Source organism: Panthera onca, chromosome X (assembly GCF_046562875.1).
Source record: "Panthera onca isolate mPanOnc1 chromosome X, mPanOnc1 haplotype 2, whole genome shotgun sequence".
Lineage (NCBI taxonomy): Eukaryota > Metazoa > Chordata > Mammalia > Carnivora > Felidae > Panthera > Panthera onca.
Window position 1 is genome coordinate 59419981 of NC_138357.1, and position 19814 is coordinate 59439794.

At 34.3% G+C, this 19814-nt stretch overlaps 1 protein-coding gene across 3 annotated transcripts in view; it reads right to left on the minus strand.

Moving 5' to 3' along the window:
- The window catches only part of LOC145713536 (uncharacterized), a 447260-nt gene that overhangs the window by 283809 nt on the left and 143637 nt on the right, over nt 1-19814 (minus strand). For all 3 annotated transcript variants that reach the window (XM_081792394.1, XM_081792393.1, XM_081792392.1), the window contains 2 exons: nt 10399-10598; nt 6813-6900 (listed from right to left, as the gene is read on the minus strand). In XM_081792394.1, the coding sequence (XP_081648520.1) occupies nt 6813-6900; nt 10399-10598 (288 nt within the window). The remainder of the gene's footprint in view (nt 1-6812; nt 6901-10398; nt 10599-19814) is intronic.

A 19814-nucleotide genomic window follows, 5' to 3' on the forward strand; every position in this document is an offset into this window, starting at 1 on the left:
GCTAGTTGGATTTTGATGTCTGTGTCTTTCTGCATATTGAAAAAGTTTTCTGGTACAATTTGCTTACATAAGCCCCTTTTTCTTTCTTTTCATCTTCTGGGACTCCTACGATTCAGATATTATTCATTTTTAATAAGTCATTGAATTCTCTAATTCTTGTATCATTCTCTTTTGCCTTTTCCCCCTCTTTTATTCTGCTTATTTATTCTCCATACTTCTATCTTCTATATAGCTAATTTGCTGCTGTGCCTTGCCCACCCTTGCCATCTTGGCATACATTTGAGATTGTATTTTGGTGATAGCATTTCTAATTTCATCCTGACTAGATTTTACTTGTTTTATCTCTGCATAAAGGAATTCTATGTTTTTTTTTTCAACACCAGCTAGTATTCTTATTATCGTGATTCTAAATTCTAGCTCAGACACCTTGTTTCTATCTGTGTTAAGTCCCTGGCTGTTATTTTTTCCTGTTCTTTCTTTTGGGGTGAATTCCTACTGAGCTTTGTGGCTCAAGTTATGTAGATTTTTGTGTTGATCTTCAGATCAATTTTCTAAGTGTGCAAAATTGGTGCTGATCTAGCTACATTTCAGGGATGAGAGAAGCTAAGAACTTCCATGCTACTCTGCCATCTTATGATAATTTTTTCCCTAAGAAACAGATTTTTAACTATAGAGAAAAATTGATGTTCAATGAAGGGGATGTGGGTGGGGGGTGGTTAAAATAGGTAGTGAGGATTAAAGAGTGCATTTGGTGTGATGAGCAACAGGTGTTCTATGGAAGTGTTGACTCACTATGACATCTGAAAGTAATATTACACTATAGGTTAACTAACTTGAATTTAAATAATTTTTTTAAAAGAAAAAAAATGCAGCCAAAGAAAATTAACTTGTCAACTCATTAAAAATACAATAAATGTACTACTTAGAGAAAGAAGTCATAGGAGTAAATTCTAGGTAGAAAAATAATATGATAAAAAAGATAAAGGTAGAATTGTACACGATCATTTAAAGATGAATGAGTAAAACATCTTAATGGTGGGCATTAAGACGGTGGATTGGAGGAGGACTTTATCCTTGCCTCTTCCCTCGAACACAGCTAGATAATTATAAAATTCTGAACACCCAGGAAATTGATCTAAGGACTGAGGCAACAAACTGCACACCTAGAGGGGGATAAGAGGCTACATACTGGAAATTAGGAGGTGCAGAGATGTGATTTGGGAGAGAAAAGAATCACAGGTGATGTGGAGGGGAGGGAGCCCTGATCACAGAGGGAGAGATAAAGCATCATGCAGGGGATTGCACAAGAAAAATGCTTCCCAGGGCACCTGGTGGCTCAGTCATTTAAGTGTCTGACTCTGGCTCAGGTCATAATCTCATGGTTCGTGAGTTGAGATCCACATCAGGCTCTCTGCTATCAGCACAGAGCCCGTTTTAGACCATCTGTCCCCTCCTCTTGCTTCCTCTCCCCTGCTCTCTTTCAAAATAAATAAATAAACTAAAAAAATACTTCCCCAAAGTATTGACTTGTAAACCAGAGGGGCTGATTACCCCAAGCTTTCACAAGTAGCATGGCTGAAAGTCTGAAATTTTAGATGTCCATGCCATCACCAGGGTCCAACCTGGCAGGGATAGTGGTGCTCCTGTGCATAAGGAGGGTAGAGGCCCGGGAGAAGACTACATGCTCTGGGGAACCTCTGGTCCTGCTCAAAGAGACAGTTCCCCTTCTCAAAGTGCATTTAGGAGAAGCAGCAGATGGTCTCAGTGGTAAAAGAGCTTGTTGGCACCATGGAGCTGCCCTGTTTACTACCATATAAGCAGAGATGCCTGCTGAAGGCAACTAACTTGGATGCCTGCTTTTTGTTGTGCCTTATCATAAACTCTAAGTTCCTGCACATTTGTGGCACTGTTTTTCTCAGACAAACTGGTACCAGCCACAGCTTGGTGAGATCCTCCCTCAAAGGATCAGTTCGGGTTCACAATGCACTAGGTCCCTAAAAATGGAGTTTAGAAACCCGGCCACACAACTGAGATAAAACACAGGAGCACTGAACCACCAGAAAGGCAGATGCCTCAGACACAGGAAGAAGGCGGTGATCTGAGAAAAATATGCAGCCAATAATACTTTATCCAGGTAGGCTGTCATTCACACTAGAAGGAGAGATAGTTTACCAGAAAAAACTAAAGGAGTTCATAACCACTAAACCAGCCCTACAAGAAATATTAAAGGGGATTATTTGACTGAGAAAGTCCAAAAGCAAGAAAGACTAGAAAGGAACAGAGAACATCTCCAGAAACAACTATTTTACAGGTAATACAATGGCACTATATTATATCTCTCAATAATCACTCTGATTTTAAATAGATTAAATGATCTAGTCAAAAGACACATGATCTCAGAATGGATAAAAAAAAAACAAGATCCATCTATATGCTACTTACAGAAAATTATTTTAGAACTAAAGACACCTGCAGATTGAAAGTGAGGGGATGGAGGACCCTCTATCATGCTAATGGACATTAAAAGAAAGCCAGAGTAGCCATACTTATATCAGACAAATTCGGTTTTAAACGAAAGAATGTAAAGGCACCTGGGTGGCTCAGTCAGTTAAGTGTCTGACTTCAGCCCAGGTCATGATCCCGCACTTCGTGGGTTTGAGCCCTGCATTGGGCTCTGTGCTGACAGCTCAGAGCCTGGAGCCTGCTTCAGATTCTGTGTGTCCCTCTCTCTCTGCCCCTCCCCTGTTTGCACTCTGTCTCTCTGTCTCTCAAAAATAAACATTTAAAAATTTTTAAACAAAAGAGTGTAACAAGAGATGAAGAAGGACACTATAGCATAATAAAGTTGTCTATCAAACAAGAAGATCCAATAACTGTAACTACTTATGTTCCCATCTTGGAGCCACCCAAATATATAAATCAATTAATAACACACATAATGAAAGTCATTGATAATAATACAGAAGTAATAGGGGACTTTAATACCCCACTTACAACAATTGACTGATCATCCAAGCAGAAAATGGAAGAAGGAAACAATGGCTTTGAATGACACTCAGGACCAGATGGACTTAGCAGATATATTCAGAGCATTTCATTCTAAAGCAGAATATACATTCTTTTTGAATACACATGCCACATTCTCAAGAATAGATCACATACTGGGTCACAAATCAGGCCTCAACAAGTATAAAAAGACTGAGATCATACTATACATATTTTCAGACCACAACACTAGGAAACTTGAAGTCAACCAGAAGAAAAAATTGGGGAAGACCACAAATACATGGAGTTAAAAGAACATCCTATTAAAGAATTAATGGGTTAACCAGGAAATTAAAGAAAAAAAATTAAAAGAATACATGAAAGCCAATGAAAATGAAAGCACTATAATTCAGAATCTTTGGGATGCAGCAAAAGCGGTCATAAGAGGGAAGTATATAGCAATATATGCTTACCTCAAGAAGAAAAAAGTCTAAAATACACAACCTAACCTTACACCTAAAGGAGCTCAGAAAGGAACAGCAAATAAATCCTGGAATCAGAAGAATGAAAATAATAAAGATTAGAGCAGACATAAATGATATAGAAACAAACAACAAATATTGGAGAACAGATCAATGAAACTAAGATCTGTTTCTTTGAAAGAACTAATAAAGTTGACAAACTGCTAACCAAACATATCAAAAAGAAAAGAGAAAGAACCAAATACATGAAATCATAAATGAAAAAGAAGAGATAATAAATGACACCACAGAAATACAAACAATTATAAAAGAATATTATGAGAAATTATATGGCAACAAATTGGGCACTCTGGAAGAAATGGATAAATTCCTAGAAATATAAAACCTACCAAAACTGAAACGGGAAGAATTAGAAAATTTGAACAGACCCATAGCCAGGAAAAAAATTGAATCAGTAATCAAAAATCTCCCAATGAACCAAATCCAGGGCTGCATGGCTTCTGATGGGAAATCTATCAAACATTTAAAGAGGAGTTAATACTTATTCTCAAACTGTTCCAAAAAATAAAAATGGAAGGAAAACTTCCAAACTTATTCTACAGGGCCAGCATTACCTTGATTCTAAAACCAGACAAAGATCCCACCAAAAAGGAGAATTAAAGGTCAATATCCCTTTTAACATGGATGCAAAAATTCTCAACTACATACTAGCAATTCGAATCCAACAGCACAGAGAATTAATCAGCACAATTTAGTGGGATTTATTCCTGGGTGTAGGGGTTGTTCAATATTTGCAAATCAATGAACAGGACATACCACAATAAAAGAAAGGATAAGAGCAATGTTATCCTCTCAATAGATGCAGAAAAATCATTTGAAAAAGTAAAGCATCCATTCTTGATAAAAAAAAAAAAAAAACCTTCAACAAAGTAAGGTAGAGGGAACATACCTCAACATCATAAAGGCCATATATAGTAGACTCACAGCTAAGATCACCCTCAATGGGGAATAGCTGAGAGCTTTTCCTCTATATTCAGGAACAGGACAGGGATGCCTACTCTCAACACTGTTATTAAACATAGTACTGGAAGTCATAGCCTCAGTAAGAAGGCAACCAAAAAAATGAAACACATCCAAATCAGCAAAGAAGAAGTGAAACTTTCAATATATGCAGATGACATGATACTCCATGTAGAAAACCTGAAAGATACCACCAAAAAATGCCAGAACTGATACACGAATTCAGCAAAGTCACAGGATATACAATAAACTTACAGAAATCTATACACTAATAATGAAGCAGCAGAAAGAGAAATTAATGAACCAGTCCCATTTATAATTACACCAAAAGCCATAAGATACCTAGGAATAAACCTAACCAAACAGATAAATAATCTGTACTCTGAAAATTATGGAACACTTATGAAAGAAACCAAAAATGACACAAAGAAACGGAAAACATTCTGTGCTCATGGATTAGAAGAACAAATATTGTTAAAATCTCTATACTACCCAAAGCAATCTACACATTTAATGCAATCCCTAGCAGAATAGCACCAGCATTTTTCACAGAGCTAAAACAAACTATCCTAACCTTTTTATGGAACCACAATAGACCCTTGGTAGCCAAAGTATCCTGGAAAAAAAAAAAAAAAAGCAAACCCGGAGGCATCACAATTCCAGACATTAGGCTATATTACAAATCTGTAGACATCAATACGGTATGATAATGGCACAATAACAATCACATAAATCAATGGAACAGAATAGAAAACCCAGAAATGAAACCACAACTATATGGGCAACTAATTTTCAACAAGGCAGGAAAGAATATCTGATGGAAAAAAAGTCTCTTCAACAAATGGTTTTGGGAGAACTGGACAGCAACATACAAAAGAATGAAACTGCTCACTTTCTTACACCATACACACACAAAAAATTCAAAGTGGATGAAAGACCTAAATGTGAAACACGAATCCATCAAAATCCTAAAGCAAAACACAAGCAGAAACCTCTTTGACATTGGTTGTAGCAACTTCTTGCTAGACATGTCTCTGGAGACAAGGGAAACAAAAGCAGATGGGGACTATTGGGACTTCATCAAGACAAAAGCCTTCTGAAGAGTAAAGGAAACAATCAATAAAATTAAAAGGCAGCCTACAGAATGGGTGGAGATATTTACAAATGACTTATGTGGTAAAGGGTTAGCATCCCAAGTCTATAAAGAACATATCAAACTGAACACCTCAAGACCTAATAATCCCATTAAGAAATAGGCAGAAGGTCTTGCCATTTGCAACTACATGGATGGAACTGGAAGGTATTACGCTAAGTGAAATTAGCCAGTCAGAGAAAGACAAAAATCATATGACTTCACTCATATGAGGATTTTAACAGACAAAACAGATGAACATAAGGGAAGGGAAACAAAAATAATATAAAAACAGGGAGGGGGACAAAACAGAAGAGACTCATAAATATGGAGAACAAACTGAGGGTTACTGGAGGGGTTGTGGGAGGGGGGATGGGCTAAATGGGTAAGGGGCACTAAGGAATCTACTCCTGAAATCATTGTTGCACTGTATGCTAACTAATTTGGATGTAAATTTAAAAAAAAATAAAAAAATCAGAGAAAAATGAAAAAAAAAAAAAAAGAAATAGGCAGAAGACATGAATAGACATTTTTCCAAAGAAGACATCCAGATGGTCAATAGACACATGAAAAGATGCTTATCATCACTCATCATCAGGGAAAATACAAATCAAAACCACGATGAGATACCACCTCACACCTGTCAGAGTGGTTAAAATTAACAACACAGTAAACAACAGATGTTGGTGAGGATGTGGAGAAGGGGGAACTCTTAGAACCAACTTTAAATATGTAATTTTGCTGCCTCAACTTTTGCAGCAAATCCAACTACTTATTGGACTCCAAAAAACAAATCTTGAGGATAATATAGGGGTCACATAGAACAGAAAAATGACACGTCATTATGGACTAAGGAGGGTTTTGAATGATAGTTTAACAATTTTAGAACATGTTCACTGGATGATGGTAAGCATTTGAAGGTTTCTATTCAGCTCAATAGTTGTTTTAGAATAATGCAGCAATAAGGGTAAATTCCAATTGAATGAAAAAGATGTTTGAGTTGAGAAATCCATTGCATAGTTATACAAATATTTTAACTGTATATAACCAAATATGGATCTGAATTTCAGTGTTGGCATTGGATATGGTAAAGAAACTGGCTATATAGATGTTATTGAAAATAATTTACAGTATTTGGTAAATAAATACATATGAGAATGTATGGAGAACATCACAACAAAACCATGTCTTACCTGCTCAGAGAAATGCTTCAGTAATGTGATGCATTTAATGAGTTGGCTTTTCAAACTGGAAAATTCTGACATACAATCAAATGGAGGCCTGCCAGGAAAGATGAGAAGAGATTCTGTCAATCTCAGTTTCATTGAATGTCATAGCTTTATACCTTAGGAAATTGAAAATTATAACTCACAATATATAGAGCTTTAGATCACTTTGAAAAAGTGCCAAGGGTCAGCTAAATTCTAGACATCACAAAGTTATACAAATAGTAACAGAAAGCTTATATGGAAGCTGATCAATGTAATGTATCTACGGTGTCAATAAACTGCTAAGATGGTAGGTACACAATTTACAATAGTTATCCCTATTTTCAAGTTACTATAAAAAGGTGGAAGACAGAGTAGGGAACTTTTTAATTTTTTTAATTTCTTTTTCCTTGGCTAGCTTACTGTAGAAATCAGTAAGCCAGTTAATATTTTAATGACTAATAGAAATATAATATAGTCAGAGAAGCCATTGTCAACAGACTCTAAGATTTCTATTATCATAATTAAGAGCTTTTTAAAACCCACAATGTCCACAGTAAATCTTAATATGTTACTTCCATTACTAATAAAGTGACAAATAAAGCTCTATCATACATATCTAAGCTTATAATGTTGGCAAAGCCAATCTTTTGTATACTGTAGTTCCATTGAAAAATGTTCAAATAACTCAATAAAAAGTCTAAGTCTTTTAGAAAAATACAAAAAAAGAAGAGGAAACTTCTTGGGAGGAGGTTATATAACCAACTTTTCCCTTTTTTGCCATGATGGCATATCGAATTAAAATCTTGAATTAACATCAATTCTATCTCAAAAGTACTTATCTCTATTACCAAGGTGACTCACTAGATTTATATTCTTCTTTTTAATAAAGTAAAAATAAGTTTTAGGCCTGAAATCATAGATTTGATTAAACCAAGTCAAATAATTGTTTGAATCACAATTTGACAAAAAAAAATCAATATTAAAACTAATAATGGAAAATTTACATTTTTATAGCATCTTTCCCATGTTGTATTTTAGAAGCATAGAGATAAGGCCAATTTTAGGATAAACCATAGAAATAATTTTCCTGGAAACACAATTATTTAATTTCAGAGAGAAAATAAGAAGCAATTCTTTCAATTAGCACGCTAAACAGATATCTGGTAAAAGAAATTTAATTTTTCTATAAGAAATTCAATTAGCCTGAGCCCTAAACATTATTTTGCTTTTGAGCCCCAAACATTCTTAAAACCCATGTTACTATATGAAAAGAAATGGGGCAAATGAGTCTCTGACACAACTTTCAAGACATGGTCTTTACTAGGAGGTCTTTGAAAAATCAGAAGCAGCTAAAGCTAAGAAATTTAAAAGTACCTAGATGTTTAATAGCAACTATGTCCAGTGCAAGGTATGTAGTGTGTTTTTTGATTCAATTGCCACTACTTCTTATGCAAGGACTATGAGGATCTGTAATGTTTTAAACTAAAGTTTAACAGTCAGACTTCTTAAAAAAAAAAAAAGAAAAGATATTTCAGCTTCAATAAGCTCACAGATTATAGAATAAAACTATATAAAAATAAGTAAAGGAAACTACAAAAGTGGAGCAAGAGCTGTTATAAAATCAAGAATAATCATAAATTTGATATAAAACAAAATAAAATTAATTTAAGGGTAAAGCTAATTATATGAAAATATTTTTGTTTTAGTGATGAGAGTAAAAAGTATGACAAACTTTTCAGTTTTTTTTTAAAAAAATGTTACATCTAAAACTGTCTTGACATTTGTAAAATAGGGTTGAATGGGAATAAAAATTAAGAAAATTGGGAAAACTAATATGACATTTCAATAAATTTGTTTCAATGACTTAGCTGATAATAGAGATATGTTGAATACATAAAAATGTCAGACAGTATCCAAAGGTCTGGAAATATTTTGAATGTAATTATTACCCATTTAGCTTGAGCTGAAGAGAGACTTCGGTCCCATGAACAACACTATCACTATTAGGAGAAATTACTTATTGAGATTACAGGTTGTATAAGACTATAAATGCAATAAAGGTGTAATTGGGAAAAAAATAAAGTTTAAAATATTCAAGCTGTTAGGAAAGAAGGTGCTAAGATGAACCATAAGTTTGCCATATTCAAAAGCTGTTATATGAGGTCATTTCACATATATTATATCATTTTTAAAGAGGAATCTGCTACTACAAAATATTAAGGACTACTTACAACAAAATACTGTAAGAACAATATAAACCCCTTTTAATCTTACATGGTTTCACTGTTCAGAGAGCTAAGGAGCCCTCAAATTAGTTATATAATGAAAATGTCCAAAGCATCCTTCTCAATAATGCAGCCATGATTTGAGTTTTGTAATGAGACTACTTTAATAATACAAGACAATTTAATACTGTGAATAATCAGCTATCAATGAAGGAAATTATATTCACTTTGGGGGTCTTCTGTTGCCACTACTCATTCCTGTGGCTATCTCTGTTGAGTGACCATTATTCCTTTCCCTATTTTCCTTAACTTGAGCTAATTCCAAGGATTTCAATTATTTTCCGTTTCAACTTGTTGCCAGACAGATATCTGTAAGGGGCTCAGACGAGAGGAAGTAGTGGAATTTATGAATTTCTTATGCTTTATCTAACATCCAATTTTAAATTTATTTGAAAAAGCAGGTCAGTCATTTCATCCCACTTTATCCGTTCATGTGAACAAAATGGGCTTGTCACTCAAGCATCAATTGAAATGAAAAGAGATGAAAAAGAATGAATAAGAATAACAAAGAGGGAAAACTATTGTGACTTGTCCTCTTCTCTCATTGATCATAAACACATGCATCCCTCTCTCACTACTTAGCCTGTCTATCTTTGGGGTATAATACTTTCTGATAGCAGAAGCAAAAGGCATAAGAATAAATATCCGTATAATGCTTCATTTGTGTGTAGAATATAGAGTTGACTATGTAGTCTTTGATCAAGATCACAATTAGGAAACTGATTTTTTTAGGAAACTGAAATATTAATGTTACCTAAAGGTTATTATCAGAATAAGATTAGAAATCATTAGCCTTTGATTTCTAAACCTTTCTCTGAGCAACACAGAGTTTTAAAAGCACTATTGACTCTTGTTTATCCTAATATAATAAATATATAAAAAAAGCATTATTTTGTTGCTGTAAATAGTCCAGAGAAAGTATTTTAGGGCTTTGGTGTTAACTTTTGTGCATTCCTAAAGGACTACAGAAAAACAAGTGTTTCTAATACAGCAGCAGAGTTTGATCTATAAAGGAAGCCCAAAGAAAGTCCTTGGTAAAACAAATATTACTTGTAAATTGTTTTATTTCTGTAAAAAGTAAGATGATCAAATATTTCATTTAAAGCGAGTTTTATAAAAATATTTTTTCACTCTAGGGAGATATTCAGAGTATCAATAAAAATCTGTAATTGTATTTGAAAGATTTGTAGAAATAAAATCTAATCTATACATAAGTTTTCTGAAGAGGGAGAAAGAGGAAAAAATGCATCTTAAGGCTTTACAGATCAGATGTTAGGAATTACCTCTCCAGAATGTTTAGTATCATCTTGACCACATTTATCAGTTCAAGAGTAGCTGTTAGAATGTTATGAGGTGATTGTTCATTAATGCCATGTAGAATACGGGCCCTTCTTCTTTCCGATATCAAGACAAGAATACAATCAATAGCATGCTCAAGATGTTCACTTTGTTTTTTGAATGTTGTAGGCATCTTTTTGTCATTCTGAAATTAAAGTGAGAGTTTGGGGTAAGAAATAAGGCAGCACTTATCTAACACACTTATCTAACACACTATAAATATATTCAACAGCAGCACCATTTAGCCAAAGTAACATAAAAGGGATGCAAAATTACCACCAAACACTTTTCATACTTTACATATTGCTTTTGGTAATACATACACCATTCATGGCAGTAGTTACATAAAGATGTGAAAGGAATGAGGTTCAGTCATGTAAATATTGAGGGAAGTAATTTTATTAATGTGGCAACAACCATTTGCCTACAGTTAGCACATGTTAATTCTGGTACTGCCTTATTTGTATACCTATCTCATTTCCTTATTAAAGTATAGTCTACTGATGGAAAACTCTATATTACTTTGTGTTCTGAACAGAAATGGGTATAGATCTAAGAGACAGGAAAGGAGATTCTTACTTTTAATTTATCTCAGAGCCCTGCTAAATATATATAGTCCTTTCTGAGAGCTGGCAATTTAAATATACATACATTCCTAATATAACATACGAATATTAATTGGCACTGGTATTTAAATGTACCACTTCGGGGCACCTGGGTGGCTCAGTCGGTTAAGCGTCTGAGTTCAGCTCAGGTCATGATCTCGCAGTTTGTGAGTTCAAGCCTCATGTCAGGCTCTGTGCTGACAGCTCAGAGTCTGGTGCCTGCTTCAGTTCCTGTGTCTCCCTCTCTCTCTCTCTGCCCCACCCCCACTTGCACTCTCTCATGTGCACTCTCTCCTTCAAAAATAAATAAACATTAAATGTACCACTTCAAGTGATTTGACACTTATCTCACATATGTGTTTTCTCTTTTTTTAATGTTTATTTATTTTTGAAAGAGCAAGCGAGCAGGGTAGGGGCAGAGAGAAAAGGAGACAGAGAATCCCAAGCAGGCTTCATGAACAGAACCTGATGCAGGGCTTGAACTCCCAAACCAGGAGATCTTGACCTGAGCTGAGATCAAGAGTCATCACTTAACCAACTGAGATACCCAGGCGCCCTACATATATGTGTTTTATCTTTGCATGAACATGTGTACACACATTCCCATTCATCATGCTTTTGTCCAAAGCCTCATCAAATGGTTATCAGGATTAACCACAGGGTTGCAATAATGAATTCTCCCTCTTCGGAAGAAGTTACTCTAGCTTCCTGGTTTAATGATCAGTGAATTTGATTTACTAAGTAGTAAAGAAACCTACTGAAAAAGGACATACCCTTTTTTAGGTTTTGAAATTCTGAGGTGCAGAGAATTTTATTTAATTATGTGAGAAATGAGTTTATGATTATTTTTAGCCTAGGTCCAATAAGATATGTGAAAAGACCATATTAATGACTTCCATGAAACCAGAGAACCAAGACCACATTTCTTCAATAATTACTTCTTCCTAATATAAAATCTATTACGTGATGTGTTCAGATGTTCACTCTTAGTGTTTCACTTTAAAAATGATAAATCAGGGTGGCTCAGTCAGTTAAGCACCCGACTTTGGCTCTGGTCATGAACTTGCAGTTCATGAGTGCAAGCCCTGTGTCAGCTCGGTGTTGACAGCTTAGAGCCTGGAGCCTGCTTTGGATACTGTATCTCTCTCTCTCTGCCCCTCCCCTGTTTATGCTCTGTCTCTGTCTCTCAAAAATAAATAAATGTTAAGTTTTTTTTAAAAAAAAATGATAAATCAACCTAAAAATAGGCCCTTTAAGATTTCTGATGAATAGCTTTGTTTTTGTAGCATCCACCTCCTGAAAATAAGCTTGCTTTACATTTGCTGATTAGAAAAGTAAGATGTATATTTGGGCATTTTTCCTTCTTTCAAGTGGTTTTAGAATAAGAAAAAGAAAGTAGTTCAAAATGATGAAATCTACTTTTCTTATAGATGTCATAATGAAATTGCCATTGCCAGAATTTAAGATATAAACATTAGCATGTTTTTATTTCCATCTTTGGCTTCCCAGCATTTTCCAGCATTTATTGATATAATCTGGGATTTCAGATACAAATTATCATTAATATTAAAATAAATTAATATTATTGGGCTATATACTTTAGCTTTCCAGAGTTTTTCAAAATTTTGTGTTAAGTATATAACCATATTAACAAAGATTATTTTGAAAAACTATGCTTTACTACTTTCATTGCTCATTGCTGGTTCTTTTATACTACAACATACCTGTCCTTGAATTATTTATTTTTATTCATTTTTTAGTCACCTGAAGTACATCTTCCAGTAATTTTAAGGAATTAATAGGTAATACATTTGCTGAGTTTATAGACTTAAGAACATTTTTCAGTCTCCAACTCACATAAATGGTTTCCCAAGATCACACAGCTAATTATTAGCAGATCTTATCCTGGGAACAGAAGCCTCTTGATACTCACTGTTCTTTCTACTACATTATTAAATGTATTAGCCCCTAGAGTGATAGGGAAATATGGGAATTTTTTGATGTATGCCATGCTACTGTCAGAGTGGTGAAATGGAAAGACATTTAGGTACACAGTGTGAGATCTGAATTTTCACAGATCACTTAAACGTATCAGAGCCTTGGCTTGTTTTATTTATCTCTAAAATGTAGATACTAACACCTGTTTTATCCATGCATAGGATTGTTATAGATATCAAATGCTATACAAATAAGAGCTGTTATTATTTATATATAATTAGTATATACCAAAAACATATAAATTTTTATGTAATTTTTAACTACCAGACTCTATACAGTGGGCAATCTCTTCGCAATCTTAAAAAATCTTCAAGGAAATTAAATAGACCGTCTGATATTATGAATTTGAATTGACTTTCTTTTTTTTTATTTAAAAAAAAAATTTAATGTTTATTTATTTTTGAGACAGAGAGAGACAGAGCATGAATGGGGGAGGGTCGGAGAGAGAGGGAGACACAGAATCGGAAGCAGGCTCCAGGCTCTGAGCTGTCAGCACAGAGCCCGACACGGGGCTCGAACTCACAGACTGTGAGATCATGACCTGAGCCAAAGTCGGAAGCTCAACCGACTGAGCCACCCAGGCGCCCCTGAATTGACTTTCTAATGTAGTTTTTGAAAATTCTGTTAAGATTAAACAATTGATAAATACTATCCTTGTTTTGGTGTATACTTCACTAGACCTTTTTTAAAGAGTGAAAATAAGATATATGTCTTCTCTTTTTTTTTACTTTTTGTTTTAAGAACATTTTGCAGAAAGAAAACATTCCTTTCAGTAAACTCAAAAACAACTAGGTCAAGTAACTTACACTTTGGGAATATTTAGAAAAGAGAAATGAAAACCCAGGAGTGCCACAATGGTGATTATTTTAGCATGAATAACTAACAACAAATAATGTTATTTAAACTGTAAAAAAAAGGGAACCATGTTGAAATTTTTAAAAGCCATTTATATTAACATAGTAATGGGAAAGTTTCATTATTAATTACATATACCAATGAAGTCACAAAGGTGTCCAACCAAAAGTGTTCCTCAAGTGTTAGTTTGCCCTTGATATTGAATTTCTTATTTTTTTGAATTTTAGGTAATCTCTATCCCAAGCGTGAAGCTTGAACTCACAACCACAATTAAGAGTCACATGCTCTACTGACTGAGCCAGCCAGGCACCCCTTGAATTTCTTCTGAAACTATGAAGGTCATAATGTGCCAAAAGACATATTTTTACATCAACCCCTTTATGATACTATAAGCATGATGACAGCCAAAAAAGAACCCCTCATCTTTCCATTAAAATTTGAATTACAGGCTTTTCAGATTCCATTATGACTCATGAAATTAAATAAATCCATTTGTTTTCCATTTGACATTTAATTACTTTTTGTTTGTATATAATCTTCATTAGTTTTACACAGCTTTCATGAACTGATGACAGTAGTAGCAGTAGAAATTAATGTTTCAGAAACACATTTTATCCCTTCAAAGTTGGCAGAGGAGTTTATTCTCTATGTACCACCACCTTCCTCCAAATACTTTTGATAATTCTAGTGGATTCATTATGTGTGCTGCATGTTCTAACACTATTCTGTCCAATGTTTGTGGTGTAAGAATAACAGCTGAATAATTTTATTGTAGTACGCACAGTCAGAATTTGAGAATGGAACAGATCAATTTAGAGTATATACACCATCTGTATATTATGTGTATATAAGTGATACCTACAATATGGGAATTTTTTCAAGGGTTTATGCAAAAGGCAATGGGAATTTGTATGATTGAAAATAAGCTAAATATTACACCAAATCATTTCCTTTATTTACATACCATAGTTTTATAGAAAGGTAGAGGAACCATTTTAAATTCCATACTGTGAACATTGCTTATTTCTAAAGTAAGGCTCCAATATATATTTGTTTATATCTTGCATCATAAATAAGATCTACATATCTTTATACCTGGTCTTACATATATTACACATAAGACAGAATATTTGTTTATACTTTCTGCTTAATTTTTCTGTTATCCATTGAGTGGAAGCATCCACCTATTTTACAATTTGCCTAAAGTCAACCATGAATACACAAAAAGTCAAAACATGGAGAAATATTTTGTTTCTAGGACCATGTAGAATAGGTAGTAACATAAAAAGAAAAACATATCATTTTTAAAGTCTCATACTATGATGCAAATGGAATTATATCCTCCAAAGTCATGTCTATATGATACTAGTAAATGGAAGATTTTGATTAAAAGTTTCTATATTGCTTAGTGATTACCTGACACAAGCTCCTAATGTTTTAAAAAAGAAAACATTCACAACACTTGTATTTTCCAAAAGCAATACATTTATGACCTTCATTAATAGAAGTATAAACAGTATAAAATAATTCCCAAGCACTCAGATACTCTTTTCTAGCACTGGACTTATAGTCAGAGATCATTACAATTTGCTAACCACATAATTGTTCCACTTAGTATTTAATTATCTTATTTTTAATTTTTTTAAATGTTTATTTATTTTGAGAGAGAGAAAGAGAGAGAGAGAGAGAGCATGTGCACACAAGTGGGAGAGGGGCAGAGAGAGATTCCCAAGCAGAATCCCAAGCAGGCTTTGTGCTGTCAGTGCAAATAAAGAGGTGAAATGAAGAGTCAGACACTTAACCAAGTGAGCCACCCAGGAACTCCTAATTATCTTATTTACAAAATGCGATTCTTCATGAAAACTCTAGGTTGTAGTCAAAGATTGAAGGCTAAAAACATTAAGTTATACTTGAGGATAAAATGAATTGATATGAAATAACTCTTTAAACTGGAATTTATTCTTTTCATGACTGCCTTTATTAATAATTATGAGAGTAATAATCACAAATCACCAAAAAGTAACCAAAATGTTTCATGATTAAAGTTTTAAAACAAAAATATTTATAAAGAGAGAGACAAACCAAGAAACAGACTCAACTATAGAGAATAAACTGATGATTACTAGAAAGGTGGGAGAGAGGAAGGGTTCAGTAAGTGATGGGGATTAAGGAGTTTGCTTGTGATAAGCACCAGGTGTTGTATGGAAGTAATGAATCACTATATTGTACACCTGAAACTAATATTACACTGTAGGCTAACCAACTGTAATTTAAATACAAAGTTGGAAAGAAAAAAAATTAATGAAAATATTATTACATGGTATTTATTTTCTTCCTTTTCTAGCGCAGATTACTTGTAAGATCTAAACTATAGTCATTTACACATGATCATTAACTTCTAAAAATGTCCATACCTTACCATTTATCCACTTTTTTCTCTTTCATATATTGCCTTTATGATAAAATTATTGGCTACAATTTTATGCTTCTGTTTTAAAATTTCTTTCATCTCTTAGTAGTAAATAATGCCATCTCATTAGTTTTCCTTTTCAGACATGAGGATGCATCTTTTCCTTTTTTTGATGCAAAACTAAGGTGACTTTATTAAAGCAGAGACACAACCCATGGGCAGAAAGAGATGTGTTATAAGTGTGAGGGGTGATTCTTTTATATACTATGGAGTGGGGGAGATAAAGAGGAAGTTTCTTAAAGGGATTTTCATATGCTAAAGAAGACTTACAGATTACTGGAGGCCTAGCTGTTGTCAAGCTAAGGATGTTTTTCCCTCTCGCAAGTCATTAACATTAAGACAGTAGGGAGTTCCTGGAGAAATGTTAATTTCTTCATTCCCCTGGGAATAAAGAACCAGTCCCTAAACACACTTTTGTACACACATTTTAAAATCAAATTCTTCCTTCCATGAATATCTCTGGTGTGTTAGATCTCTAACTCACAAAAATATCACATTTCATTTAACCATTCTTTTATTTTACATTTTATAGCAAACTATGTATTTTTAAATATTTTACCCAATATTTCTACTTTGTGCAGTCTTTTATAAGTCTTTAGGTAGCTATCTACTAGTCTTCATATTTCTGGAATGTATAAATTCAATAAAGTCAATCCATGAGTTTTTGTCTCACCATATCCCCCACATCCAGAAGAATGTCTCACATGTGGAAGGAGTCAAAAGAATGTATTTACTGAGTGAATGAATGAAGGCTAACGTAAACGTAAAGGATCAGGAGTCTCGTTATCTAGTACTGCCAATTCCACTACCTAACTCTGTATTTTTGAAATTTTAATTCCAGTATAGCTAATGTGAGAAATAAGCCCACTGACCCAATCAAAGAAGGGATGCAGAGATTCAGAGCACAGTGAAATGAAGCTTTAATCAACATTCTTGCAAGAGCAGGTATCTGATGGACAGGCATACTATGGGCACTTATAGTAAACAATTTATCTCTTCGTGTGCAATTCCCTCCCCTAATTCCTCACTGCCTGAGTACTTCAGAGGTTACAGACTTACCCAGATGTCGCCTATGCCCATGTAAGGCAAAAAGTAGTCTGACTGGAACAAATATACATTCCCTGATGTGATGCAGAGACTTTCAGTCCCTCTTTTATTCTTCAGCGCATGCTCATTGCAAAACCCACAAAAATAAGCCCATGAAATCGAGGGGAAAAACCAGGAATTGAAGGATTTAAAGATTTGGAACTCCATTGTTGGGGAGTGGGAATCGTACATATTTCCAGTAGGAAATATTGTTAACTACACAGCACAGCTTTTATTTGGTATTTCTGAAAATGAATCATCTCCCTTATTTCTCACAGTTAACATACGGTGTTATATTAGTTTTGGGTGTACAATATAAAGATTGAACAATTCTATATGTTTATTGCATTATTTACAACAGCCAAATTATGGAAGTAGCCCAAGTGTCTGTCCATCAATAGGTGAATCTATAAATAATATGTGGTATATACTAATTTTGAGCAAATGATTTAACCACTGCATCTCAGTTTCCCAGTCTGTCAAATAGAAATAACAAACTCTAAAATATTATTGACATAATGTAGAGGAATAATGGGAAAAAGAAACAATATTTGAAAATCATTTTAAAATACATAGTGTATAATAACAATGTACATACATCTCCATTATTGTAATATATTTTGTATCCCATATTTGATGTAGCATTCAAAAGGAGACACTAGGTATTAAAGATAATTCTTTTCTGATAAGCGTTTACTTAACAAAAATAAAATGATTTTGAAAACTGTCTCCCTATACTCTCTTCAGAAGCTCACTGTGACATGCCACTGGAGTGTTTAATTTATATTCAGTATAGGTCATTTTAAATTCTGATTCTGTATTCTGATCAATTACCAGTGAACCATACCTTAACATATTATAGTTTGACATTTTCTTAGCACTTAATGAATCTTTTCATTATTTTGTATCCATTTTAATGGATGTTTAATGAAAACATCAAAAAAAAAAAAAACAGTGAACCCAGAGAATAATTGTGGGGGATAAGCTTAGGAATCCCCTGGGGCTTACACCAATGGGTTAAGAAGTCATAAAGAAATACAAAGTCATAAAATGCTCACACCCAAGTTTGGGTAAACCAGATTGGCACTCCAAGATAGGGGGGTGCAAAGACACCCTGAGAATAGGGAAATACAAAGGTGCCAGGAATAGGGAGTTGCAAAGGTACCCCAAAATAGAGAGGGGATGCAGAGCCCACAGAATAGAGAGGGAGAGGCAAAGGCCAAAATAGGAGCAGCGCAAAGGTGCCCAATACGTAGGTATATGAAATAAACAAGACTATATATTCAGGATGGAAGCACCCCCAATTTAGTACTATAGCAGAAAAGCTCCCTTCATAGGAGAATAAGGCCAGGTTAGGTAAATTGGTGGACTATGGACCTCTGTGCTGCAGGCAAAGCAGCCCAAAGCAGAGAAGGTTAACCAAATAAAAGGTGCCTTATTAACCCTGAGGTTATTCCCCCTGTCTCATCCCCTAGGCTAGCAAAGATAAATAAGCACAGCGCCTCATGTGTGCCATTAACAACCATCGACCCATCTGCCCAGCAGCCAGATTTTGTTTTCTATTGACCCAAACCCCACACACTGTATATCTTCAAAACCCCCCTTTTCCCTCATGTCCCCAAGTTAATGATCCTAGTTTGTCTCTTTGTACACACCCACCATGTTTGTAAGCCTTCTGAGCTGAATAAATATGGGGCAAGGACCCTTATTTGGGGCTCTTGTCTTTTCCCGGACATTAGCCATCTTTCACTTTAATCCTGGGTCTGCTCTTTTGTTGGACAAAAGAGAACTTTAGACTTAGAGTCTACAACAAATAATCATTATTGTATTTTTTTTCTTGTTGATTGAGAAGCCACTTTCTGAGTATGTCACCTTTATTACAGTTGTGTATCCACTTCAAATTCCCTGAAAGACACATGAACTAAAACTATCACATGAACTATCTAAATATAAGGCATACCTCATTATATTGTGCTTCTCTTTGTCACATTTTATTTTTTATCTATTTATATATTTATTTATTATCACATTTTAGATATTGCATTTTTTAATATATATTAAAGGTTTATGGCATCCAGCAAGTCTATTGACATCAGTTTTCCAACAGCATTTGGTTATTTCATGTCTCTGTTGCATTTTGGTTATTCTTGCAATTTTTCACCTTTTCATTTTTATTATAATTGTTATGGTATCTGTGATCAGTGACCTTAACTGATACTATTGTTTCAGGGGGTCATGAACCACACCCACACAGGACAGCAAACTTAATTAATAAATGTGTGTATTCTTACCACTCCATCAACCAGTCATTCTCCCATCTCTTTCCCTCTCGTCTAGCCCTCCTATT